Source organism: Megalobrama amblycephala, linkage group LG16, assembly GCF_018812025.1.
Source record: "Megalobrama amblycephala isolate DHTTF-2021 linkage group LG16, ASM1881202v1, whole genome shotgun sequence".
Taxonomy (NCBI): domain Eukaryota; kingdom Metazoa; phylum Chordata; class Actinopteri; order Cypriniformes; family Xenocyprididae; genus Megalobrama; species Megalobrama amblycephala.
The window spans coordinates 30,920,130-30,947,220 of NC_063059.1; the positions used below are offsets into that span (position 1 = coordinate 30,920,130).

The window sequence follows — 27,091 nt, forward strand, 5'->3', positions numbered from 1 at the left end:
AGAGATACTATATTAAAAACACATTTTAGTTCATATTTCATGGTGTCTCAAAATAGCACAGTTGAGTACACTTAGATGTTCTCAAGATTATCTTAAGAAGATAAGATAGAGCACTTTACGTAGATTATTGAAATGTACTTTTTTTTTCACCTGGGCAATCACAATGGGGAGGAGAGAGAGTGAGATTTGAAGACTGTAGAAAGAGAGATGGCTGAGAGACATTAAAGAGAAAAAGTCAGAGGAGTATCACTGGGAAAAGAAGGTTTATGATCAGACAAGAGCTTTAAGAGCTGCATTAGTTTTAGAAAAGTTTTTCAGCACTGAAGAGACTGAAGCAGGGAGGCCTGAAAATGAATGCTGAGGTTGCATCGTTTCTGCTCCATATAGGAGTAACACTGGTTTTTACAGAACAAGATATGCTTAATGCATGTTTAAAGAAACAAAAATACTGAAAAGAAACTAAAGATAATCAGTCACTGTTCCTGTCTGGATCACTTTAGCAGGTATAATGAACCTCTACTGAAAAACAAACATAACATGTTTCTTTTCTTACAGTATTGCTGATTTACTTTCTCTTTTGTGTAAAGCAATTTAAAAATATTTAGGCTATATTTTTACATTTATAATTTAAGTTACTAAAATTTCATTTTAGCAAATTAGTTTTTGCTATGATGTTCAAATTGTTGTCGAGGTGAAACACGTTCTCTGTGAGTTTTGTAGGTTTCATGCTCTTCTCTCATTTCCCATCTTCCATTCACTTTCCCTTTCAATGAAAGCATCAGAATAATGAATTATGTTACTGTGGTTTCTGATTGGAAGTCTCAATCTGGGACATCTGACTGGCTGGAGTCTACAATACAGCATAATTCTGATTAGGGGACGAGTCTACAACATTCACCTGTAAGAAAACATACATTCACAGAGGATTAAAGAAATGAATGGGACTGATGTGAGTTAAACACAAATACAAGAGCCTCGGATGACATTTTAGCTAAATTAACAAAATGACTTAAATGTGGGATTTTTCTTTTGATGAATCTTTATTGTTCTCTTGATGAGATTATCGCATACATTGACATCTTCTGTACTACAGTAATAAAACATGTTTGTATACCATAGTGCCTGATGCTCTATTCAGGAAAAAAATGGACGTTTCTATAAAATGGCAGACAAATAAAAATGTTACTTACTGTGACTCAATTTTTCAGTTGAAAATCCACACTCATATTTCCATTTCAACCTGCACATTTAAAGGGGACCTATTATGCAAAATTCACTTTTACATGGTGAACATAAATGTATCAGCAGTGTGTACACAACCAACTAAAGCTACTAAAGTTATTCAATCAAGCAGTTAGTCATTTTCCCTTTTTTTTTTTTGTTGTTGTTTTTTTTGTTTGTTTGTTTGTTTTTAACATAACCTTATGTGTATTTAACAGATTAAGCACAATAAAACAGATGTTTTAATTTTTGGCAGAGTATCAGAGGCAAGAGCTGCACAAGCTCCACCCTCTTCTGGAAAGCAGGGTGGGGAGCATTTAAAGACACATGCATAAAAACAGCATGTTTTTCCTTCCACTCAAAAATGGGCATTTACAACATGGTATAATATATTATCTGTGGGGTATTTTGAGCTTAAACTTCACAGACACATTCTGGGGACACCAGAGACTTATATTACAGCTTATAAAAAGGTGCATATAGGATCCTTTAAAATGCTTGAATTACTGTATTGGCAAGTATTAAAGTGGAAAGGAGAGGGTACGCAGAAGGATGTTAAATCCCTCAGGGGTTACAACACTGAAAAGTTTGAGAACCACTGAAAGAGGATATGTAGAACTGCACAAGTGCTACTGATAAGAGTGCAATGTCAATACAGCCTGTTACCTTGATTCAAATTTTTCATAACCTTAAATGAATTGGTCTAAAGAGAAAAATTATAATGACTAATTTGTCTAAAGACTACATATAAAATAGCTATGAAAATTAATGCTGGTAACTGGTTTGACAAAGTAATAACTAAAACTTGACAAAAATGCAAATATTTTTCATTGACTAAAACTAGACTAAAATATGAAAGACAAAAAGACTAAAATGTGACTAAGACTAAAGAGCATTTTCATCTGATAAAGGACTAAATCAAAAATGGCTGCCAAAATGAACACTGGGTGGCACCCGCCGCCGGGGAGGGGGGGGGGGGGGGTGTACACTTCAGGTTTATAGGGTTAATAAGATTTTACTTGCTTTCCAAATAAAGTTGTACTTTTTGTTTTCATCTGATTTGTCATGTAGTTTATTTGGGAGTAATAATAAACAGCCAACAGTAAATAAATATAATTCTGATAATATATAAAATATTTTAAATATACAGTAAAATAAAATAAACTATATTGCCAAAAGTATTGGGAAAATAAAGTATTGAATCCAGGTGTTCCAATCACTTCCATGGCCACAGGTGTATAAAATCAAGCACCTAGGCATACAGACTGCTTCTACAAACATTTGTGAAAGAATGGGTCGCTCTCAGGAGCTCAGTGAATTCAAGCATGCCATCTGTGCAATTATGCCACATTCCAGGCAACCCGTAACCTGTGTTTTTCCAACCTTCTACCCGTGAAAGTGTACTGGAACGGCAGTCAAACTCGTGACTTCCCACCCGTGAACTCGTACTATATTGATGCATTCCCAGTTCCGCGCTCTGACGTCACATACCCCGAGAAACATCAATGGCAGCCCCTACGAATGCGGTGTTTATGCAAGTGGTACATGGTGAGAAATAGAAAAATAACATAAAATAAAAGGTATAACAGCTTCTCTTGCCTTATGCGTAGTTTTTCCTCCTCCATTTCCGTTAAATAAGCAAGGAGTAAGCACCTTTGGTGATAGAAATGATTGTAAATGAGTATAAGCCCCATACGTTCCGCCATGCTTGACAACAATTGTTTACACAATTCCTTGCACTAAGGCAGTTTGGCGTGACTTGCCTGGAATGCTACAAAATTGTGAGTCGTTGTTTGAAGTAGTGATTTACAGGCTCAAAAACCTGCCTGGAACGCAGCATAAGTCCATTCATGAAATTTCCTCACTACTAAATATTCCACGGTCAACTGTTAGTGGTATCATAACAAAGTGGAAGCAATTGGGAACAACAGCAACTCAGCCACGAAGTGGTAGGCCATGGCCGAGCAGCTCATCCAAGCCTTACATCACCAAGTGCAATGCAAAGTGTCAGATTCAGTGGTGTAAAGCACGCCGCCACTGGACTCTAGTAGTGGAGATGTCCATCGGATTGCCAGACAGAGAAGTGTGATTCGTCACTCCAGAGAACACAAGTCTGGGTTTGGCAGTTGCCAGGTGAACGATACTTGCCTGACTGCATTGTGCCAAGTGTAAAGTTTGGTGGAGGGGGGATTATGGTGTGGGGTTGTTTTTCAGGGCTTGGCCCCTTAGTTCCAGTGAAAGGAACTCTTAATTCTTCAGCATACCGAGACATTTTGGACAATTTCATGCTCCCAATTTTGTGGGAACAGTTAGGGGATGGCCCCTTCCCGTTCCAACATGACTGCGCACCAGTGCACAAAGCAAGGTCCATAAAGACATGGATGAGCAAGTTTGATGTGGAGGAACTTGACTGTCCTGTACCTCAACTCGACAGAACACCTTTGGGATGAATTAGAGTGGAGACTGCGAGCCAGGCCTTCTCACCAACATCACTGCCTGATCTCACAAATGCGCTTCTAGAAGAATGGTCAAAAATTCCCATAAACACACTCCTAAACCTTGTGGAAAGCCTTCCCAGAAAAGTTGAAATTCGAATTATTTCGAATGCGCTTTTCTTAGACTCAAAGCGCTACATCACAGATTATAAAATTACAACATTAACAATACAATAAAACAAGTCATAATCAATTACAATAAGCAGCTCTAAAAAGGTGAGTCTTTAAAGAGCTCTTAAAACAGTCCAGTGTTGGAGAGTCTCTAATCACAGGTGGTAATGTGTTTCACAAACGTGGAGCTGAAACAGAAAAAGCTCGACCACCCATAGACTTTAAATTATATACTGGCTGCTGAAGAATACAAGACCCAGAGAAGCGGAGAGAACGGCCTGGAGTGTAGGAGGCAACTAGACTGCAGAGATAAGCAGGGGCAGTCCCATGAATCGAGCAGTTGTATATGTCAATAGCTGGGCGGCTGAGTTCTGAATGTATTGCAATTTCTTGATAGACTTGTTTGGGAGACCGACATAAAGTGCATTGCAATAATCAAGCCGCGACATAATAAAAGCATGAATAAGTCTTTCTGCATCTGGCAGCGATAAAGAACGTCGAAGTCTGGTGATATTCTTAGATGGAAGAATGCAGTTTTCGATACCATTTTGATATGGGTCTCAAACAATAGTTGTGGGTCAAAAATAACGGCAAGATTGCGCACCTGAGCAGACGAAGTAACAAAGTTATTGCCAGTAATCAAATTGGAACTGTTAAATTTACGCAAGGCCGTTGGAGTACCGACAACCAGAACTTCTGTTTTTGTCTCATTGAGCTTAAGAAAATTATCATGCATCCAAGCTTTTTTCTCGTCCAAGCAGGAGGTAAGAGTTGTAACTGCAAGGTTTGGATTAGGGTGCATGCTGACATAGATCTGTGTATCGTCAGCATAACAGTGAAACCCTAACCCAAACTTGTGAATGATCGAACCCAGAGGCAACATATAAACACTAAACAGGATGGGCCCAAGTACAGACAAGTGGGACACCCTGTTGAACTAATGTTGGTTCAGATTGATTTTTCCCCAAACTCACAAACTGAAATGGATTTGTAAGATAAGATGTAAACCATTCATGTGCAGTACCTGAGATTCCGACCCATATACGCAACCTTTCAAGAAGAACATCATGAGAAACCCCCATATCAGCAGCAATGAGGAGATCGTTTGTGACCCGGACAAGAGCAGTCTCAGTGCTATGCCCTGTTCTAAATCCGGACTGAAACGGTTCTAGGAGATTGTTAATAGACAGGTGTTGCTGCAACTGGCCAAGAACAACAACTCGCTCAAGAACCTTAGCCAAAAAAGGTAGATGTGCAATAGGCCTGTAGTTAGACAGGTCTTCAACATCACAACCAGATTTTTTAGGAACTGGTGTGATGGCAACCACTTTAAGGGCTGAAGGAACCTGACCAGTAGATAGAGAGTTATTAATGATTGCAGTAATAGAGGGACACAAGAATGTTACGCACTTTTTTAATGTCTCAGTAGGCATGGGGTCAAGGGAGCATGTAGATGAATTCATAGACATGATTAATTTTAAAATATCAGCTGTGCTAACAATAGCGAAATTAGAAAAGATAGAAAATGAATTTGTAGGATGGGGCTCATTAGACAGCAGAGAGGAACCAATAACCATGGAACTATAAATATTTTGAACTTTCTCTGTACAATATTTATGGAATTTGTTACACATCCCAACAGAAGAGCAAATATTTTGATTATGAGGTTTAAGAAGTTTGTTAATTGTTTTAAACATTAATCTTGGATTTTCTGCACCATCATTAATCAAATTTGAATAATAAGCCTCTTTGGTGGATTTAAGAGCAAGATGATACTTCATTTGCTGCTATTCGAACATCAATTTATGGACAGTAAGACCAGATTTTTTGTACAAGCGTTCAATCTTCCTTCCCTCGGCTTTGAGAGCCCGCAATTCATTAGTATAAAAAAGGGGATGACCTGGTGAAAGAAACAACTCGTTCTTTCAAAGGTGCCACAACATCAAGAAAACAGGATAGTGCAGAGTTATAACAGTCCACAGAATCAGTCACAGGAAGCTCAGCAATAGAGCTAGAGAGCAACTGAGGATCGATGTTTTCGAAATTCCTAAAAGTTATGATACGATCCTTGGAAGATTTAAAAGAGGCAGAGATGGTAAATTCACAGGTCAATAATTTATGATCACTGAAATATACTTCATCATTTGATCTACATCTATGTTCACAGTGCAGACTAAGTCCAGTATATGACCAGATTTGTGAGTGGGAAAATCAACATGCTGAGTAAAGTTAAAACAATCCAATACATGCATAAAATTAGTTGCTTGAGAACAGTCTGGGTTATCAACATGGATGTTAATGTCACCTATTGTCAACATATCTGAGCAATTAGAGCTCAACAAAGTCAATAATTCAGCAAGTTCTGAGAAAAACCCAGAATTAACCTTCGGAGGACGATAGATAAGTATGACTAACACAGGAGACTTGCCATTAATTTTCACGACCAAACACTCAAAGGAAGACATTTCAGGTGTAGTGATTAGAGCAACAGACAGTTCAGATTTATATAAAATTGCAAGACCACCACCTTTAGCGGTAATTCTAGGTCTATCAATGAATGTATATCCAGGTGGTGAGGCCTGGTTAAGGTTGTAACAGTCATTTTGATGATGCAATGTCTCGCAAAGACAAAGAAAGTCAAGTTTCCCATCGAGGATAATATCATGAAGCAGTGCAGCTTTCTTATTCATGGACCGCACATTCAATTGAGCAAGTCTAATTTTAGAAGTTTCATTCTTATCATGCTTATAGCTGCAAAGGGTGGGCCAACTCCATATTAAACCCTACGGATTAAAAATGGGATGTCATTAAAGTTCATGTGCACATAAAGGCAGGCGTCCCAAAACTTTAGGCAATATAGTGTATATGTCTTGAAGAGTTATTATTGGTGTTTCTATGCAATGATTCTGAATTAAACCACACACAGTTTTGTAAAATCTTGCCATCTTACAGATCTGAACCTGATTTTTGATAGTATCTCACCTGATCATTGCTCTGCCTCCTGGTCCCTGTTTGAACAACAACTTAAACACATTACTTTGGTTAGAGTAAAAAACATAAAGATGTCTTTAAATCTCATATTTCCATCTTGTTAAATCATCTGTGTATAGTACTCACCTTTCCTTCTTGCTTGACGCTGGCAACAGTAAATTAAACCAGCAGCTGCAGCAATGATCAGCAGAACACCAACAACAACAGCACTAGCACTTATTCCTGCTACAGCAGCTGAAACATATTATCAAAGTCACTTGATGTGCATGTGAAGATGATCTGTTATATTTTAATGCAGAGTCAAAGCTTACTTTTTCAAACAGGCTAAAATGAAAATAAATTTAAAACTATTCTAAAACTTAAAGGGAAAAGGCACTGAGTGACTAAATGATACTCACCAGTTACAGTAACACTGAAGCTCCTAATAATGCTGATTCTGCGGCTGCTGATCTTTAGTTTATAAACTCCAGAGTCTGTGAATATGATGTCTGTGATGGTCAGAGAGCTATTCTGATGATCCAGCTTCAGTCTGTCTCTGAATCTCGCATCACACTGAACATCTGTACAGATCTTGCTCTGATCTCCAGTGATTTCAGCAATGAGAATGTCATTAAAATGCCATGTCATCACATTATTTGGGTTTTTTATTACACCGGGATCTAAAGTGACAGATTCTCCCTCCTTCACTGACTTTCTCTTCATTTTCTGTCGTTCAGCAGCAGGAACACCTGAAACACAAGCCAACAGCTGCTGGAGGATCTTTTTTGCTGGAAACAACAGGAGGGAACTGTGGATATGAGTGATTTTCACTCTCTTTCTTGACTTTCAATCTGTAAAGAAGTATTTGTCCACATTTTGTTCTTATGAACAAATTTTGCATTCTTTTTTTTTTTTTTTTGCATCAAATTCTCTAAGATGATCAGAGACGGTTTGATGAAAAACTATCAGCTTCTCCTGACCAAATCTTTTGAAAATTAAAACTTAAAAAAAAAGACACTTGTTGCACACTGTAGTGAGCTGTATCAATATTAGTCATGATAAAACATGGTACTCGCAGTAAATCAAGAAAAACGAGATTTAAACAATAAGACTTACTGTGTTGAACTATATAATAATGATTCATTTTTGTCTATAATTGTATCCACGCAGTTGTTCACCGGTCTAATAAAACACATAATATATTAAACCTCACACGGTCCGTGTCCTGGTTAAGATTGCTTATTTCTCTCGATTTAAACATTTTTGGAAACATTGGGGATATTTTTTATCCAAGAAATCTTACAAGACTTGGTTTTAAACAAAATGACTCACCATCAACAGAAACACCTAAGATGTTGTCACTCTGATTACTGTTGATCTGTAGTTCATAATCTCCACTGTCTGTGGTTCTGATGTCTGTGATGGTTAGAGATCCAGTCTGATGATCCAGCTTCAGTCTCTCTCTGAATCTTTCAGTACCATCATTATGACACAGAACACCTGTACAGGTGAAACTGCGATTTTCCTTGATTTCAGCGATGCGAATGTTGTTAAAATACCATCTAATTCTGTCTTGTTGGTTTGTTTCAACATCAGTGTGTAGACTGACTGAATCTCCCTCCATCACAAACACTGACACTCCATCTGAACTAAAACCGAGAAAACCTGAAGAACAAAAATATACAGCATATGTAGTTAAATCTCAATTTAAGTCTCAATTTGACAGTAAATGTGTTTTTGAAGAAATTATTTATATACACTGTATGTGAATTAATATACAGCTAAAAAGAAAAAAACACCTCTGTATGTTACTCCAAAAAATATCAGTAACACATTAATGATATGATTTAAATGAACAAGACTTACTTTGCCTAGGTGCTTGATTTTATACACCTGTGGCCATGGTAGTGATTGGAAACCCTGAATTCAGTGATTTGGGGTGTCCCAATACTTTTGGGAATATAGTGCAAGTGCAAACAGACAGTTCTCACCAGTAAAACGCTCATGTTCACACTACCGTTGCACTTCTAAGCCACTTACAAGATGAATATCGCGTGATTCATGCTTATGTGCTTTGATGCTAATCAAATGGTTTTAATTTAAATGCTGTTGCTGTTGAAAATAAGTATGATGACAGCAAAAAAGTTCTCAGAAACAAAAGGGGAAACAGCAGTTGTTGCCATGGGAAATAGTAATCAAAGGGGCTATCAAAAATCCTTTTTGCTTTTGGCTATGAAAAAAGTGAAAAATGTAAAAAAAGACCAGAGATCAGAATTCCATGGCGTTCTTCAGTGCAATAAGTATAATGAATAAGACAAGTGAGTCTTTTTTTTCCAGTCCAAGATGAAAACATTTACGTGGCCAATTTAAAAATATTGAAATTGAAAGGAAAAGGCACTGAGTGACTAAATGATACTCACCAGTTAAAGTAACACTGAAACTCCTAATGATGCTGAATCTGGGGCTGCTGATCTTTAGTTTATAAACTCCAGAGTCTGTGAATATGATGTCTGTGATGGTCAGAGAGCTATTCTGATGATCCAGCTTCAGTCTGTCTCTGAATCTCTCATCACACTGAACATCTGTACAGATCTTGCTCTGATCTCCAGTGATTTCAGCAATGAGAATGTCATTAAAATGCCATGTCATCACATTATTTGGGTTTTTTATTACACCGGGATCTAAAGTGACAGATTCTCCCTCCTTCACTGACTTCCTCTTCATTTTCTGTTGTTCAGCAGCAGGAACACCTGAAACACAAGCCAACAGCTGCTGGAGGATCTTTTTGAGGAAAATAATCAACTACACAACTGAAATAACTGATGAAAGCAATTTTCAAGTTGTTTTGACAGAAAGTCAAGAGAGCATAAAATCAGTATGCTTAGGTCAGGGGCCACTGTCCTGCAAAGTTTAGTTCCAACTTGCTTCAAAACACCCGAATCGAAGTTACCAGTATGCCTAGTAGACCTTGTTCAGGTGTAATTAATTTGGGGTTGTTGCTGAACTCTGCAGGATGGCAGCCCTCCAGGAGCAGGACTGAACACCCCTAGCTTAAGTCTTGGAAGAGAAAGACAAAAAAGAGGGATGTAAAATGAGCATTTGCAATTATACTTTTAAATGACTTATTATCAGTGTTGGGGAAAGTTACTTTTAAAAGTAATGCATTACAATATTGCGTTACTTCCTAAAAAAGTAACTAATTGCGTTACTTCGTTACTTTTTATGAAAAGTAATGTGTTACTTTACTTTTGCGTTACTTTTTCTCACCGGGGCTGGGCTTGCTTGTTTGTTTTTAATAACAACAAAAAAGTTATATTTTTGGCAAAAAAGGCCCTTTTACACCAAAAGTGAAATCAATAAGCCTCAGGCTGAAGGAAATGCATATTTACACCTGTACAGTAGAGGGCGCAGCTCAAACAAACCTTTCAGCTGTGCTGCCATTCTGGATTAAAGAAAAATATAATAGAGAAGAAAGAAGTTCTAGTTCTTATTTCTAAATCTAATCTAAAGTATTTTTTGATTATTAGTATGGCTGAATTAGGTATATTGAAGGTCAGCAGCAAAGACATTGGTTAATAATTGAGATTAAATACAAAGTATATTTGTGTAATTTAATATAGTTTATTATTACAGGTTTGCTGAGATTGCATTTCACTGTTTTTATTCATTTTGAGGAATACTGAATGTTTTCGTGCAAGTGAAATGAGTAAATGCATGTTCACATTTAGTCTAAAACTATAATAATCATCATGTTCACACAGCGCACACAACACCCTCTGCACTTTATTTCTCTCAATATGGGGACAGGAGATCTGTCAGTCAATAAATGTGAAAAGTAACTTGCGTTACTTATTTGAAAAAGTAACTCAGATATTTTGTTGTAAATTGAAAAAGTAATGCATTTCTTTACTAGTTACTTGAAAAAGTAATCTGATTACGTAACTCAAGTTACTTGTAATGCGTTACCCCCAACACTGCTTATTATAATATGTGTGTTATTTTGTGTGTTGTGGTGCTGTATGTGTATGTATACTGCTGTCTGTCTACATAAAGAATTGCCTTCAAGGACAAAAAAGTAAATTAAGCTTTAAGTATGGAAAATAACTATGGACCCTATCAATGGTTTTCTCAGTGTCAAGACAGATCTTAAATAAAGACTTAAGCTTCACTACAGCAGTTTCTAACCATCTCTGATCAGCTTTTCTAGTCAACTGTTTAATATTTTTTAGTTCAAACAAAGTGCAGAGAATTTGGAGTTAAACAAAATGTAGGCTATGTTAAATGTGTTCATAATGTGGTCAAACGCTCTCTTTAGAGCTTAAGCTTACCAAATAATTAATTTAGCACATTAAGAGGATATATTATTCAACCACCTAGTTTATTTTTTTTTTTTTTATAAAAGAATACTGAGTTCCTGACTTTTTGGCTGACCTGAAATGTACCCCTAAATATTGAATGACTCTAAGACCATCATGTTTGTAGCTTGACCCAGGGGATTAAAACATACAATAGCCTATATATTTCAGACCAAGTGGAGTAATAGTAATAGTAAATTCCACAAGGTCTGAAATATATAGGTTTTAATCCCCTGGATCACTCTACAAACATAATGATCTTATGCTGTGTCCGTTATCCCATAATTCCCACTTTTGGACTCGGTGGCTGTTTTTTTGTTTACATAGTCTTGCTTTAACAGACATAAATGTAAGACAACATGCAAAAACAGTTACTGTCAAGATGTTATACTCTGTTATATAGGCCTATTTATTGTCCAACATTCCCAATTTTTCTGATGCATATCCTTAATTTAATTTCATATGTTGGTATTAATTCAGTGTTTGTAATGCTAATACTTGAACTTCAAAGAATTTTAACCCAACCTGGGTTTCTAAAGGTTTTGTGGAAAAAGTGGAAGACTTAAACACAAAGTCCGTAAAATGAACTGTAAAATATCATTAACGATAGCATTTTATTCTGTGTTGTCATCATTCAGGATGGATTTTAGCTTTAGTGTACGTTTTGTTTCAACAAAGCAGCTGATATTACCATAGAAACTAGTGGACTGCCGAGTCACTTTCACCCCAAAATGGAGGAAACGCAGGGCTGCTGCTGGGCGCCGGTGTCGCAATGGAACGTTCTATTGAGTTTCACTTCTTGTCAGTATAAGTTCTTTGCTTTCCTGCCACCAAACACACACCTGTTGCCTCATTAACCAGGTGATTTTAATATACAGCAGTATCAGATCGCCACCCAATGGACAAAACACACAGTGCTTTAAAATGGATTCAACAAATAATAATAATAATCTGACAATCAGGAACCAGATCCCCTCATTAAAATTATGACAGATTAGTTTTAATTCATACTGAACAACATTTAGTTAAATCTACAAGTTCCACTTCAACAATAAATGTGTTTTTTGAAGAAATTATCTATATACAGTTTGTGAATTAATATACAGGTAAAGAGAAAAACACCACTGAATGACTCACCATCAACAGCAACAATTAAGATCTTGGTACTGGTACTGCTGCTGCTGCTGCTGTGTAAGCCGGTGATCAGTAGATCATAAAGTCCAGAGTCTGATGTCCTGATGTCTGTGATGGTCAGAGATGCAGTCTGATGCTCCAGCTTCGGTCTGTATTTGAATCTCTCATTACCAGAATCACTACACTGATCATATTTGAATATAGCGGAGTTATAACTGAGATCTCCAGCGATTCGAGCTATATTATCAGTATTATTATTAAAATACCATCTAATCCATTCTTCTTGTTTTATTTGAACCCCACTGTACAAAGTGGCTGAATCTCCCTCCATCACTGGCACTCCGTCTGTATCAACACTAAAAACACCTGAAGAAATAAACAATTAAATATAAGTCGAACAAAATTGGAAAGTGCTGTGAAAATGTTTTTCTACAGATCATAAAGATTGTGAGTAGATATATCTCTGGATTCATTATGTAACACATGCAAACAAAAAGCAGAAGAACATCATTGATTTACATTCACTTATCAGACAAACATAGCCTACAACGAGTCTCAAGAATGACAATGAACTACTTAACATCATACAAGACCGTTGTGATGAGACTGTACAATATTACAGATGAAAATTACCCATAATAATAAATTGTAATAAACCATGTGGAAGCAGGAAGGAAGACAACAGGGATATTGTCTAGTCTCACTATAAAACCACTGGCCCAATTTATGAGACCGCATTCGTTGTTGCCAACTTGGATAAAGTTGGTTTTATATTCGCACATTCGGACATCCGTATTCAATATTAATCACACTACATTGGACATTCAGTGGACATTCACAAGTAAATATGCCAATAAAACAATACTTGCCTATTTTGATCGACTGTGAAAAATGTTGTAAGTTGACAATCGTTGGTTGTCAATATCATGTCGCTGCTTAAAATTCGCAAACATTAATTTATTCCACATTTATTGGAAAGTCTGAATTTATCAGAAGTCCGAATGTGCGAATATAAAACCAACTTTACCCAAGTTTGTTGCCAGGGATGGAAATTAACAGGAGCAAGCCTCTTTGCAGATGATATTGATCAACTTAGCTGAATCAATAAAACATTTTACAAACAATTTAATGAATTTTTTGGCAATAAATTGAAACCAGTCAGGGAACTCTGACAAAATTTTGAGGTAAATTGGGAAGAAAAAAAAAAGAAAGAAAAAAAGAATCTAAATTAGGAGTTAAGAGTAAAAATAACTAAAGACCTTTTTGAATTGGGGCCAATTATGATGAAATTAGCCAGAACATGAAGAGAGAATTTCTTTTAACACATTAATGATGTGATTTAAATGTACATGACTTGCTTTTAAACATAATAACTCACCACGAACAACAACAGTGTAGAATCCTTCACCGCTGCCAGTTCTTCCGAATGAGACTGATATACTATAATCTCCAGAGTCTGTGATTGTGGTGTTTGTGATGGTCAGAGATCCATTTCGATTAAATTTCAGTCTGTCTCTGATCCTCTCATTACGATCTTTACATTGAGCATCTGTACAGATATCTCTGAAATATCCACCTCTTTTAGCGATGAGATAGTCATGAATCGTCCAAGTAACCTCATCTTCTTGTGGGTCTACGTAAATACCATATTCTAGAGTGACTGAATCACCCTTCATCACAAAAACTGTGTATGTATCAACAGACGCACCTGGATAAGAATTTAACAGTTAATCAGAAGCCAAACAAAATTATAGGCTACAACAGGAAAGTGCTGTGAAAATGTTAGATTATGGGTGGAGAAATATGTCTGGATTTTAACACATGCAAACAAACAGCAGAAGAACATCAATGATTTACACATTCAATTTAGGCTATCAGACAAACATAGTCTCGTGGAGGACCTTGAACAACTTAACGAACATCATACAACACAAGAATACACTCACTCAGCTGTAACATATTTATCTGTCTTACCATACACGAGTAAATACGTGAGCAATGAGAGCAATTTTGAGACATGCTTCATTTTCACAATTTGTTGCTTAAAATGAATGTGAATAAAAGTGATCTATTGTTCCTCTGCTTCACTAGTTAAAGTGAAAGTAATCATTTGGGAAACTCTGTACTGTAGCGCGATGACGTCGTGACGTATGAGGCACCGGACTGGACAAAAGCGAAGCGAACATTCGGGCTTTATTTCAAAGGGATACTGTCAGAGATTTATAATGGGGAGATAAGAGGGTCTGTATCTCTTACCATTGGAGAAAGCGTAACGGCTAACTTAATCACATGAGGTACCTCTCAGCCTATCGTGTAATGGCAGTGACGCCAGTCGCAACATTCCCTAGTCTGCCTTCTCTTAAAAAAATATATTTTTATCAAGCTAAAATCTATAGTTCCCAACGAAAGTATTGTTTAGTGTAAAACATGCTGAAGATTAGCAAACAGGCTGTGGATTAATTAAATGATTAGCTATTTCTCCACAAAAGCTGTTTAATCAGCAAGCCTCTAATCCATTGTAGTGATGTGTCGTTCTTGAACGATTCGTTCATTTTGAACGAATCTTTAATGTGACTCGGGAAGAACGAGTCGTCTCGGGGGGTGATTCGTTCAGTCGCGCATGTGCAATATTCTACAGGTTCTGTCCTGCTAGAAGTAGTTCACCTGATGATTCAATTGATTAGTTCATTTCATGAGTCTTTCGGGTTTTGAGTCGTTCCTTAATCACGTGACAGACCCATACGCTACCAATGCATTCTGAGCCGGAAAGAGAATTGATTAGTTCTTTTTATGAGTCTTTCGGGTTTTTGAGTCGTTCCTTAATCACGTGACAGACCCATACACTAAACCAGGGATTCCCAAAGTGTGGTGCGCGCACCCCCAGGGGTACGCGAGCTGCCACCAGGGGGTGCGCGAGAGGAAAAATGTAATGGCGGTCTGTTTTTTTAAGTGGGATTTTTCCATACAATAAAAAACACGAACAGTAAACATTTCCTTTGTAATCGCTTTTATTTTAAATAAAAAACTATAATTTATTAGTTTTTGATAGAAACGTAGAAGACAGATGCTGTCTTCTACGCACTGCTCTTCTTTTATGCACTGCAGGCTAGGCACTATATGCGTGTCAACTCATTTGAGACTCGGGAGAGCGCACGGGCATTCATAACGGCACCGCGCCAGTGGACACGGGCGTTCATGGTTATGAACGCCCGTGAATGCATTTTAATGATGGGTTCATTAATAATGAGTTCATTATCATTCTTAATAAAAAGCACAACAACAAAACAGTACAAATGACAAACTCGCTTAAATAGGCGCTTTTACATTTCTCTTTGAAACTAAATTTTCCTCCATCATCTTGTCAGTCAAAGGTGAGGCGAAATGGGCAAAGTGAGGTGCGACTCCCGTTCAGCCCACTTTGAATTGAGCAGACGCGTTCAGTTCTGTAACTGAATGGTCACATGCAGAATAAAGAAATAAAATATTAAGTTTTGTTGCCAAATTTTTTTTATTTGAATATTATTTAGTCTATTTGTTTGATTTTTAATGATTTAATTATAATTTAATTAATTGCTTGTCATCAACTTGCAATTCCCTCGCGTCAATCTCTGGCGCAGCGCCAGCAGCGGGAAAGCAGGTTTGAATTTAGCAGTGGCGTATTGAACGTTCTTATCACACCGGCGTTAAAAAAAGTTAAAATCGATTGGGTGAATGGGGACAAATTGAAACTGAGGGGGCAGTGCCCCCTTTTGCCCCCTCGTGGCGCCGGGCCTGGATACATCTTGCCCGAAGCCTCAGTGCATGTTGTGCAGTGAAGTTCAAGCTGCTGCAATGTTTCTTTTACGCGGCTGAAAATAACCGTGCTTTCTGTTACTGAGCCTGTGTCTGTCACTCGTCCTCTTAAAAGTGGAAGCTTGTGCGTAGCTTTGTTACATAATATTGAAACTTTGTTGATGTTGTTATTGTCATGCGTGTTCTGGTTATTTGCGCATGATTAAACATGAGTCTTTATATGGCGATAAAACAAAGCTTTGTTGCGTTTTTTTTTTTTTTTTTTTTTGAAGTGGGGATTGGGGGTGCGCCAACCCGGTTGGGACATAGAAGGGGGTGCGCAGGAAAAAAAGTTTGGGAACCGCTGCACTAAACCAATGCATTCTGAGCCGGGAAGAGAATTGATTAGTTCTTTTCATGAGTCTTTCGGGTTTTTGAGTCCTTCCTCACGTGACAGACCCATACACTAAACCAATGCATTCTGAGCCGGAAAGAGAATTGATTAGTTCCCTTTCGATACTTCACTCGTACTGCGTATGGGGGAAAAGCCTCCCTTTTTCCCCGCTACTGAAGCCTTTTTCAATAACGCAGTGTAACTGCACCGTCATTGGTTCACTCATAGACAAGTTGTTGAACCAATGGCGGCGCGGCATAGCTGCGCGGCCTATGGCGACAAAGCGCGCGAATATTCCCGCCGAAATGGGCGGGGTATAGGGCTATATAAGCAGGCGTTTCGCCATAGGATTTCAGTGTTTTCTCCTTCAGCGACGACATCTACTTCTCTTCGCTGATCTCCGCCTGAAGCCGAAGAAGCTCGCCGCCTTCTGCTCTCGCCGCCGTCTGAAGAGGCTCCCGCAGCGGACTCGCCTGGACTCGCCGGTGGAAGAAAGCGCCGGCGCCCTCGCGGACTGCAGCTTCTAGCGCCGTCGCCGAGCCGCCGCCTCCCGCTTCCCGCTTCCGGCCGCTTCCTGTGCGTCCCCTGCCGCCATCCGGCGCGCCGCCTGAGAGCTTCATCCGCGGCTTAAACGCCGCTCTAAAAGAGCGATTTTCAGCGGTTTTCACCGCTCTAAGAGCTTCCGCGGCCCTCGCCGCTCTAAAAGAGCCACCCAATTGCCGTTTTCACGGCAGCGGCGTCTCACGATGCCCCGCCACTCATGTGGTACTTGCAGGGCCCCCCTGCACGACGACGATGGACACAGCGAGTGTGTCGCTTGCCTGGGCAAGCCCCACGCAGACGGCGCGCTCGCTGGAGACTCATGCCCGCACTGCGAGTGTATGAGTCTCGCTTCCCTGCGCTCGCGGGTCGCCTTCTTCACTGAGGGCGATCTCGCCGCTCGCGCCCTCCCGTCTCCTTCCTCCCGCGAGCCGGCGAGGAAAAGACAGCGGGGTAGAGCGACTCAGCGCCAGGAGTTGAGCGAGCTCACGCCGGCCCAGCCCCCGCGTGCCTCGCCCTCTCCTCCCAGGGAACTCTCTCCCGTTCTGTTCTCTCGCCCTGAGCAGCGTCCCTCCGCAGAAGCGAGTGACCTCGTCTCATTCGGGGGAACAGACGACGAACAAGACGACTCCATGTCTCTTGCGGCTTCCGAAGCGGAAGGATGGGCTGGCGAGCCGGAAGACCCCGCTCCACCGCCTCCCTTGGAACCCATCGAGCATGGCCAGGGCATGGATGCCGAGCTCTTCCGCATCCTGTCTAGGGCCGTTGAAGAGCTGGACCTCGAGTGGGCCCCTCCAGAGGAGCCGTCTCGCAGCCGCCTGGACGAATGGTTTCTGCCAGGCCGCCGCCAAGCACCTCGCCAGCGTTCAGCGCCCTTCTTTCCTGAGGTCCACGAAGAGCTGACGAAGTCGTGGCGCGCTCCTTACTCTGCCCGCCTCCACACTACGCACCGCTCCGCCCTCACCGCCGTCGACGGCGCCGAGGAGAAGGGATACGAGCACTTGCCACCCCTAGATGAAGCGGTGGCTGCTCACCTCTGTCCTCCCGCGGCTGTGGGTTGGAAGACGAAGAGGGCCCTTCCTTCCAAGCCCTGTCGGACCACCTCTACTCTGGCTGGACGGGCTTACACCTCGGCGGGCCAAGCTGCCTCTGCGCTCCACACCATGGCCATATTTCAAGTATTCCAGGCCAAACTCCTCCGCTCTCTGGATGAGTCTGGAATCGACGCGCCAGCCTTCAAAGATCTCCGCAGCGCCACGGATCTTGCCCTGCGAGCTACGAAGGCTACGGCCCAGGCCATCGGTCGTTCCATGGCCAGCCTGGTCGTGTTGGAGCGCCACCTGTGGCTCAACCTAACGGAGATCAAAGACCTAGACAAGACGGCCTTCTTAGACGCCCCGGTCTCGCCTTCTGGTCTCTTCGGGCCTGCAGTGGATGGCTTCACTGAGCGCTTTACTGCCGCGCAGAAATCGTCTCAGGCTATGAGGCATTTCTTGCCTAAGCGCTCCAGCTCCGCTTCTGCGTCTAGCCGCCCCAGGACTGCGCCGGCTCAGCAGAACAAACCAGCCCCACCTGCAAAACAGGCAGCGCCGCCCCAGGAGCATCGCCAGCGCTCGCGCCCTGCGAAGCGCCCTCCCTTCCCGAGGCGCCAGGGACCCCGGCCCAGGATTGTGCTGGACCCGGTGCCTCCGAAGTCGTCCTGATTCGTCGGACAGGAAGAGGATGGGGGACCGTCCCGTTATGACCGGACCACCCCAAAAGCTCCCACGAGTAATTTCCCCTCCGCCTCGTTTATTTCCGGGCGTGGGAAACAAACTCCAAGTGACAGCTGGGCCCACACCTGTTGCGCCCACTCCAAACGCCGTTTTCACGGCGAACAAATTTTTACCTCATCACAAAAAGAGCAAATTTCCTCTTCCACCCCTCGCGGTGTACGACCCTCTCAACGACGGTCTGTCACCCAACATTATTCAACCCCTAGCCACTCGGGCCGAGGCCTGGCAGGCCATCCCCGGTGTGTCAGAATGGGTCATGGGGATCGTAAACCAGGGCTACTCGCTCCAGTTTGCACGACGGCCCCCCCGCTTCGCTGGGGTGCTTCAAACATCGGTCAATCCGGACGACGCTCATGTCCTCCGGGCCGAAGTCATGTCGTTGCTGGAAAAAGGAGCTGTGGAAATGGTTCCTCCGTCAGAGAGCGAGACAGGCTTTTACAGCCGCTACTTTCTGGTCCCCAAAAAGGATGGCGGTCTCAGACCCATCCTAGACCTCAGGCTTTTGAATCACTCCCTCATGAGACGGAAGTTCAAAATGCTGACGCTGAAGCAGATCCTCGCGCACATTTGCCCCGAGGACTGGTTCTGCTCGCTGGACCTGAAGGATGCGTATTTTCACATCCAGATAGCCCCCCGTCACAGACGATTCTTGAGATTCGCATACGAAGGGGTGGCATACCAATATACGGTCCTGCCCTTCGGGCTGTCTCTGGCTCCCCGCACTTTCACCAAGTGCATGGACGCGGCGCTTTCCCCTCTGAGACAGATGGGAATCCGGGTTCTGAATTATCTCGACGACTGGCTCATCTTAGCCCGTTCGCGAGACGAGCTGGAACGCCACAGATCCGTGCTCCTCAGCCATCTACAATGCCTGGGTCTCAGGGTCAACTTAGCCAAGAGCTCGCTATGCCCCACTCAACGAATCTCGTTTCTGGGAGCAGTTTTCGACTCGGTCCGTATGACGGCAGTAGTCTCGCCAGAGCGCGCCCTGGCAATTCAGCAGCTCACGGCATCTGTCACGAACAAAGCCTATCTCCCTCTGAAGTTTTTCCAGAGGCTGCTAGGGCTGATGGCTTCCGCCTCCCCGGTGCTGCAGCTAGGCCTTCTTCGGATGCGGCCTCTTCAGTACTGGTTGAAGTTCCGGGTTCCTCCCAGCGCATGGCGGCACGGCCGCCTATGTCTCAAGGTCAATCGGGCCTGTCTTCTAGCCCTGAAACCTTGGATGGATCCAGTATGGTTCCAGCGCGGAGTCCCTTTACAGGCGGTCTCACGGAGGACGGTGCTCTCAACAGACGCCTCCAACTTGGGCTGGGGCGCTGTGTGCGAGGGCAGACCGGCCTTCGGCTCGTGGAGCCACGAGGAAAGCCATCTACACATCAACTGTCTAGAGATGCTAGCAGTGATGAAAGCCCTTCAGTTCTTTCAGGCTTACTTGACGGGACGTCATGTTCTAGTTCGGTCAGACAGTATGACGGTGGTGTCATACCTGAACCACCAAGGCGGTCTTTCGTCCAGCCGCTTATGCGCTCTGGCGAAACGTCTGCTGGAATGGGCTCTTCCGAGGCTTCAGTCGCTCAGAGCGACTCATGTTCCTGGCAGGAACAATCTGGGTGCGGACATGTTGTCACGGAGCAACATCCCCTCCGACGAGTGGATGCTCCACCCCCAAGTGGTCCTCACGATCTGGGAGTTCTTCGGGAAGGCAGAGGTAGACCTCTTCGCCTCAGAAGACAACTCTCATTGCCCAACATTTTTCTCGAAGGAAGTAGATGCTCTGGCCCACACATGGCCCAGCACGCTCCTTTATGCTTTCCCTCCGATCGCACTGATCCCCCAGGTCATCAGGCGTATCAGAGAAGACCAGCACAGAGTCCTTCTGGTGGCCCCGCTCTGGAGGAACCAGGTTTGGTCCTCAGAGCTATTCAGGCTCTCTCTAAGAGCCCCGTGGCCGATTCCCCTGAGACGGGACCTCCTCTCTCAGGCAAACAGAACAATTTGGCACCCACAGCCGCAGCTCTGGGCTCTGCACCTCTGGTCCCTCGATGGGAGCCGACTAGCCTCCCCGAGGACGTCCTAAATACCATTTCTCAGGCTAGAGCCCCGTCTACGAGGCGCCTCTACGACCAGAAGTGGTCAGTCTTTGTTGATTGGTGTTCAACACGCAACATAGACCCTGTGGAGAGTGACGTATCTTCCATACTGTCTTTCCTCCAAGAACGCTTGGAAATGGGGCGCTCCCCTTCCACGCTTAAGGTTTACGTAGCAGCCATTGCAGCGTTCCACGCTCCTATTGCTGGCCAATCAGTGGGACGAAACGGGCTTGTGATCCGTTTTTTGAGAGGTGCTAGGCGTTTGAATCCTCCTCGCCCTCTCACTATTCCCTCCTGGGACCTCTCGTTGGTCCTCAGGGCCTTGAAAGGAGCCCCATTTGAACCAATGGGTTCAGCCGACCTCAGGCCCCTAACGCTAAAAACCGCTCTGCTACTAGCACTAGCATCGGTAAAGCGTGTTGGCGATTTGCAGGCCCTCTCCGTGAACCCTGCATGCCTCGAATTCGGGCCTGGTGACTCTAAGGTCGTTCTGAAACCTAGGCATGGCTACGTCCCTAAAGTGCTCTCAACTCCGTTTAGAGCTCAGGTCATCTCGCTCTCTGCTCTTCCTCCCTCGGCGGACGAACCAGAGCTGCAGCTACTCTGCCCAGTCAGGGCATTGAGGACCTACATAGACCGATCACAGTCTTTCAGACAGTCGGATCAGCTCTTTGTTTGTTTTGGCGGCCGCACCAAAGGGTCTCCGGTCTCGAAACAACGCATTTCCCGTTGGATAGTGGATGCTATTAACCTGTGCTACTCCTCACTGGGCACTAATTGCCCCATAGGAGTCAGGGCCCACTCCACTAGAGGAATGGCTTCCTCGTGGGCTTGGTCCAACGGAGTTTCCATCCAAGACATCTGTGAGGCGGCCGGCTGGTCTTCGCCGTCCACCTTTGTCAGGTTCTATCACCTCGATGTCCCGACCTTACAAGCTCGGGTCCTGTCGGTGTGATTAGCGGCCTCCAACAAGTCCCGCTTCACGCCACCATAGGAAGTATCTTCCTTCAGTGTAACCATGGGTTCGGTTAGGCTTTGCCTCCGCTTGTCCTTTTGGCCCCCCTCTGGGTTGGCCAAATGCAAGCTATATCGTTCCCAGCCGTGGCACGGCGTGGTTGAATTCGTTCCCCATACGCAGTACGAGTGAAGTATCGAAAGGGAACGTACTCGGTTACTAACGTAACCTCGGTTCCCTGAGATACGGAACGAGTACTGCGTCACTTGCCGTGCCACGAGGCTGCGGCTCAGGGTCGTCGCTTCAGTCGATTGACACTGAAATCCTATGGCGAAACGCCTGCTTATATAGCCCTATACCCCGCCCATTTCGGCGGGAATATTCGCGCGCTTTGTCGCCATAGGCCGCGCAGCTATGCCGCGCCGCCATTGGTTCAACAACTTGTCTATGAGTGAACCAATGACGGTGCAGTTACACTGCGTTATTGAAAAAGGCTTCAGCAGCGGGGAAAAAGGGAGACTTTTCCCCCATACGCAGTACTCGTTCCATATCTCAGGGAACCGAGGTTACGTTAGTAACCGAGTAAGTTCTTTTTATGAGTCTTTCGGGTTTTTGAGTCCTTCCTTAATCACGTGACAGACCCATACGCTATGCTGTGTGACCCAAGCACATTATATTTATTAGTAAATAACGTTAACTCTCCAGTTTTGTTTGAGTTTGTGTTACAACTGTTAATGCTGAAGTTATCAAAACCTTGATGTTTTAAACTAACATTAATAATTCAAATTCAAAATGTTATTTGCTTTTAATTTATGTCATTATGTCCTTTTTGAGCAATCTTCTTATATATTAGACCAATATGTCAAGTCTGCCTAGGAAAAGCAATTATTATAACAGCAAACTCAAAATTGGAGTAAAAATGAACAAACTAGGCTATAAATACTTTGTATTGTAGGCTTGGATTATTATATTATATTTATCCAAAATCTGGATGTTGCTGATATTTATAACAGGGCTTTATTTATTTATAATAACACACCACAGATCCTCAAGAAACAGTAACAAAAACAGTGACAGAAATGTCAGAAATAGCGTATGGGTCTGTCACGTGATTAAGGAACGACTCAAAAACCCGAAAGACTCATGAAATGAACTAATCAATTCTCTTTCCGGCTCAGAATGCATTGGTTTAGTGTATGGGTCTGTCACGTGTTTAAGGAACGACTCAAAAACCCGAAAGACTCATGAAATGAACTAATCAATTCTCTTACCGGCTCAGACTGCATTGGTTTAGCATGGGACTGCCAGTCACGTCATTAAGGAATGACTTAAACCCGAAGACTTGTCAGACAAGAGGTGAGGTGAGCTTAATCAGCTTGTCATAAACTGAAGACCCAGGTAATGAATTAATCATTTCTGAATCTTATAGCATTGTAGTTTTGTATTGTTTGTAGTGGGATCAACGTTTGCATAAGTAGTAGATGTGTTGGGGAAGTAACACGTAACATTTTAATTACATTTTGCTAAAATGAACGAAATGAACGAAATGACTCGAAAAAAGATTCGTTCATTTTGTTGAACGAGACTCAAAAGTCTGAGTCGGTAAAATGATCCGAACTTCCCATCACTAATCCATTGACATCCATTCAAAAAACAGCCTCTAGTCTCCTTCACTACGTACCGCTAGAGGCGGAGTGTTAGCTTTAGCCGTTACGTTTTTTTGGCTAAAGGTTGCAGGCTTGCCTTCCAGTGGCTTTGATACTGTCTCCAGTCCTGCTATTTTATCATTTTGGAATAGTTGTGTAGATGGTCTGTTGTGGAGTAAAATCTGGATGTTGCTGATGTGTTGATTCAAACCGTCTATAGAATCAGTCAAAAAAGATCAATATCACCAACTGTTTTCCCCCTCGAGTCATTCGATTCATCACTGGCAGTAATGACCTATTCCCTTGTTACCCCACCAGATAAAATTGTGATCACACAGTGAACGCTCAAGGACGGCAACTGCTGCAGCTCTGCCAAGGACTGGCTCTGTACATCGTCAACGGAAGACTGCGAGGGGACTCGCTCGGCCGATACACCAACAGCTCAGCTCAGATCTCGACCTTTCTTCTTTGAGAGCATTCACAGTCAAACCCTTAAAACCTTTCTCAGACCACAGCCAAATCACCCTTTATATAAAGCAATCTGAAACATCACCTAAACCAATTAAAAAACCATATCAAATTAACAAAATAACATCATTTAAATGGCCAGAAAACAGCACCACTAATTACATCAATGCTGTTGAATCTTCAGAAATTCAATCTCTCTTACATTCATTCCAAACACAGGTATACCCTAAAAATCAATTCGGCATCAATCAGGAAGTACAAGATCTAACATTCTACAAAACAACACAAAAAAGTAATTTAACAATTGTTAAATCAAAGAAAAATATTTGATTTGGACTGTAAGGCTCTGAGAAAAAACCTCCGAAATTTATCAAATCAAAAACACAGACAACCAGATAATCCGGACCTCCGCCTTCATTACTGTGAGGCACTAAAACAATATAAAGCCACATTCCGTAAGAAAAAAGCACAGTTTTTGCAAAACCAGTTTGAAGAAAAGATTGAAGAAATCGAAAAGTCTATAAATTCACACAAATTTTATGATAAATGGAGATTACTATACAAACCAAATCAAGAAGTTCTGGCAATCCAAGATGGGGAGAAATGGAAAAACCACTTCCAAGAATTAAATAGCCCATCTGAAATTCTAAATTCTAATCAAAATGAAATAATTAATAAACTAGACAATTTGGAACGATCAGTTGAAGCAAATCAAAACCCCTTAGATTTTCCCATAACAATAACAGAATTGGAAGACAAATTACGGGTCCTTGAGTCCAAGAAAGCCTGTGGTGTTGACAGCATCCTGAATGAGATGCTGAAACACACAGACCAAAGCTTCAAACTGGCAATGCTAAAACTATTAAATGATGTTCTGAGTGTCGGGTTTTTCCCTGAGATCTGAACAAGGGCCTCATTAGCCCCATCCACAAGAATGGTGACAAATTAGACCCCAGCAACTACCGAGGCATTTGTGTGAACAGTAACCTGGGGAAGGTTTTCTGCAGCATCTTAAACACGAGACTCCTAGACTTCCTTATGAAGCACAATGCCTAAATGTCAAATTGGCTTTCTTCCAAAATGTCGCACATCCGATCACATTTTCACATTACAAACACTGATAAATATATACATCAAAACAAAAGACAATTTTTTGCTTGTTTCGTTGATTTCAAAAAAGCATTTGATTCAATCTGGCATGAAGGATTATATTTACTTAATTAGGATTATATTATTATACTGTAACGGATTTCTGTAATTTGAACAGTATTTTACTGTAAACGGCAAAGGATTATGGGAAAATATATGGTCAGTACTGTAATTTTTCTGTACTGTAAATCAATTTACAGTAGTGAACTTGCAAAAACAAACACAAATGTTTTAATTTGTAATGTTAACAGCAAAATAATCGTGTCATTTTTCATGTCGGAAGGTTGGTGCCTTTTTTCTGACTGTCGGCCGGATCGCCGTTATAACGGTGATATGATCACTTGATTCAGATCTGGTAAGTTAAGTTCACCTATTAGCCGAAATAAGCTTTATTTAAACTGAAAAACATAACTTTTGTGCATGTGTTTCGCTGTCTCTTTAACATTAGCTCATCAGGCAGAGCCATGGAAACTTAACGTTAACAGCAGAGAACTAACATGACATACTGATGGGGTAGGCCTATGTTAAATGAGTTAGACAACAACATTGTTTAAGTTTTAAATAGTATTTTCATGTAACTTACATGTTTTGATCATGTCATGTCGTCTGCAACGTCGGAGGTTTTGGACCCTTTTCATTGCCGTCATAACGGTAACATCTGGTAAGTTAACGTCGCCAAAATTAGCTGACGTAAAGTTAAACTTATTAAACACAGCAGCATAATTACGTTACTTGTCCCGCTGCCTCTTCATCACAGGTTAGTTATCTAGGCAGGCGTAACACAATGTAAATAGCAACCTAACTGAAATACTGAGGTAAACTGAGTTAAGCAACACCATTGCTAAGTACCTATTTTGTATTTTGTTTTCAAGTTTTTGCGGGATCATGTCATCTGTATCGTCGGAGGATCATTCTGGAGTCTTTTCTTGTGATTGCCGTCGTAACGGCGGTAACATCAACAGGTGAGCAAGTTAACAAAGTAAATTAGCTGAAGTAAGCGCTATTTAAGCAGGCAAACATATTATAATGTAACTGGTGATTAAACCAACGGAAGGAGAGAGAACAGAGGTTTACCCAGCCGCAGAGTTAAGAGTGCTTTAAACAATCATCCCTCAGTGCATGTTCTTTATTTTGAATTTGCAGCTGCCATTTCCTCTGGACTGTACCACTGCTGCTGCTCTCACTAACACAGAAAGAGTGATGCTTTGAGGAGGAGGAAAAAGGTTAGCAATATGCCATTGTCATTATTATTATAGCAAAGTTATGAAATATTATAAGGTATTATAAAATGCCATAGCCATTAAATATTATAAAATGTTTATAAATGTTGGTTAATTTATTAAAAACTATAAGCACCATAGCCAGTTACAACATAACATCTCACCTCGTTGTTTGTCATATGTTTTGTTTTCTATGGTATTTCCTATAAACTATCATAACACTAAAGGGCTGCTGTGACTTTGTCTCTTACAGGAGAGTCTTTAAGCAAAAAAACATGGATGCTGACTATGAAGGGCAGAATAATCATCTAGCCAACAGACTCTTTTTCATCATTTGCTGTCCACTTTGTTGGAATGCAGAATTGGGTAAGCCAAAACATTTCTTACATTACATTTATGATCATGCTTTTGGCAGATACTTTTATCATACATTACATACATACATTATCTTACATTGTATTTAGGTTTTAAGTTATTTTATTCATGGTTCTCTGTAAAAAATCAAACCGCACCATTCTCCACCCATGGTTCAGCACATACTTTCACCACGGTTCATATCATGTCTGACGACTCATTCGTAATGGTTATATTATAATGGTTTGTTGAAATTAACATGTAAAACAGACAGACAGAGGTCAATACATTACAACAATGATGATTTAAAAAAAAAATTGTGAACTTTGTTCAATTCAAGTGCCATCATTTATGCCGTTATCGCCCAGGTGTTGATAGAGTGCGACCTCAGGTGAAACCTGAACAGCACATATTTCCATCTGTGTTTAAACTAAACTCATTTA

The 27,091-nt window shown here is 41.7% G+C and overlaps 1 protein-coding gene and 1 long non-coding RNA gene across 10 annotated transcripts in view; one reads left to right on the forward strand and one right to left on the reverse strand.

The window, feature by feature from the left end:
- On the reverse strand, window positions 1-25,808 carry LOC125248394 (titin-like). Of its 9 annotated transcripts, none has more exons than XM_048160247.1 (10): window positions 25,658-25,806; window positions 13,665-13,994; window positions 12,290-12,652; window positions 9,218-9,547; window positions 8,130-8,462; window positions 7,217-7,546; window positions 6,945-7,052; window positions 6,810-6,835; window positions 1,191-1,240; window positions 1-898 (listed from the first exon to the last, which is right to left on the reverse strand). In XM_048160247.1, the coding sequence occupies exons 1-9, from the start codon at window positions 25,719-25,721 to the stop codon at window positions 1,223-1,225; spliced, it is 1,902 nt and encodes a 633-aa protein (XP_048016204.1). In that variant the 5' UTR covers window positions 25,722-25,806; the 3' UTR covers window positions 1-898; window positions 1,191-1,222. The 9 variants fall into 9 exon arrangements, with proteins under 9 accessions (XP_048016204.1, XP_048016203.1, XP_048016201.1 ...); XM_048160246.1 differs by having other exon boundaries at window positions 6,810-6,850; XM_048160244.1 differs by lacking the exon at window positions 1,191-1,240 and having other exon boundaries at window positions 1-850.
- LOC125248421 overlaps window positions 23,596-27,091 on the forward strand; it is a 4,972-nt gene continuing 1,476 nt past the window's right edge. The window contains exons 1-7 of the long non-coding RNA XR_007180296.1: window positions 23,596-25,233; window positions 25,358-25,429; window positions 25,523-25,587; window positions 25,695-25,735; window positions 25,947-26,036; window positions 26,218-26,297; window positions 26,548-26,660. This is a non-coding gene — a long non-coding RNA (uncharacterized LOC125248421). The remainder of the gene's footprint in view (window positions 25,234-25,357; window positions 25,430-25,522; window positions 25,588-25,694; window positions 25,736-25,946; window positions 26,037-26,217; window positions 26,298-26,547; window positions 26,661-27,091) is intronic.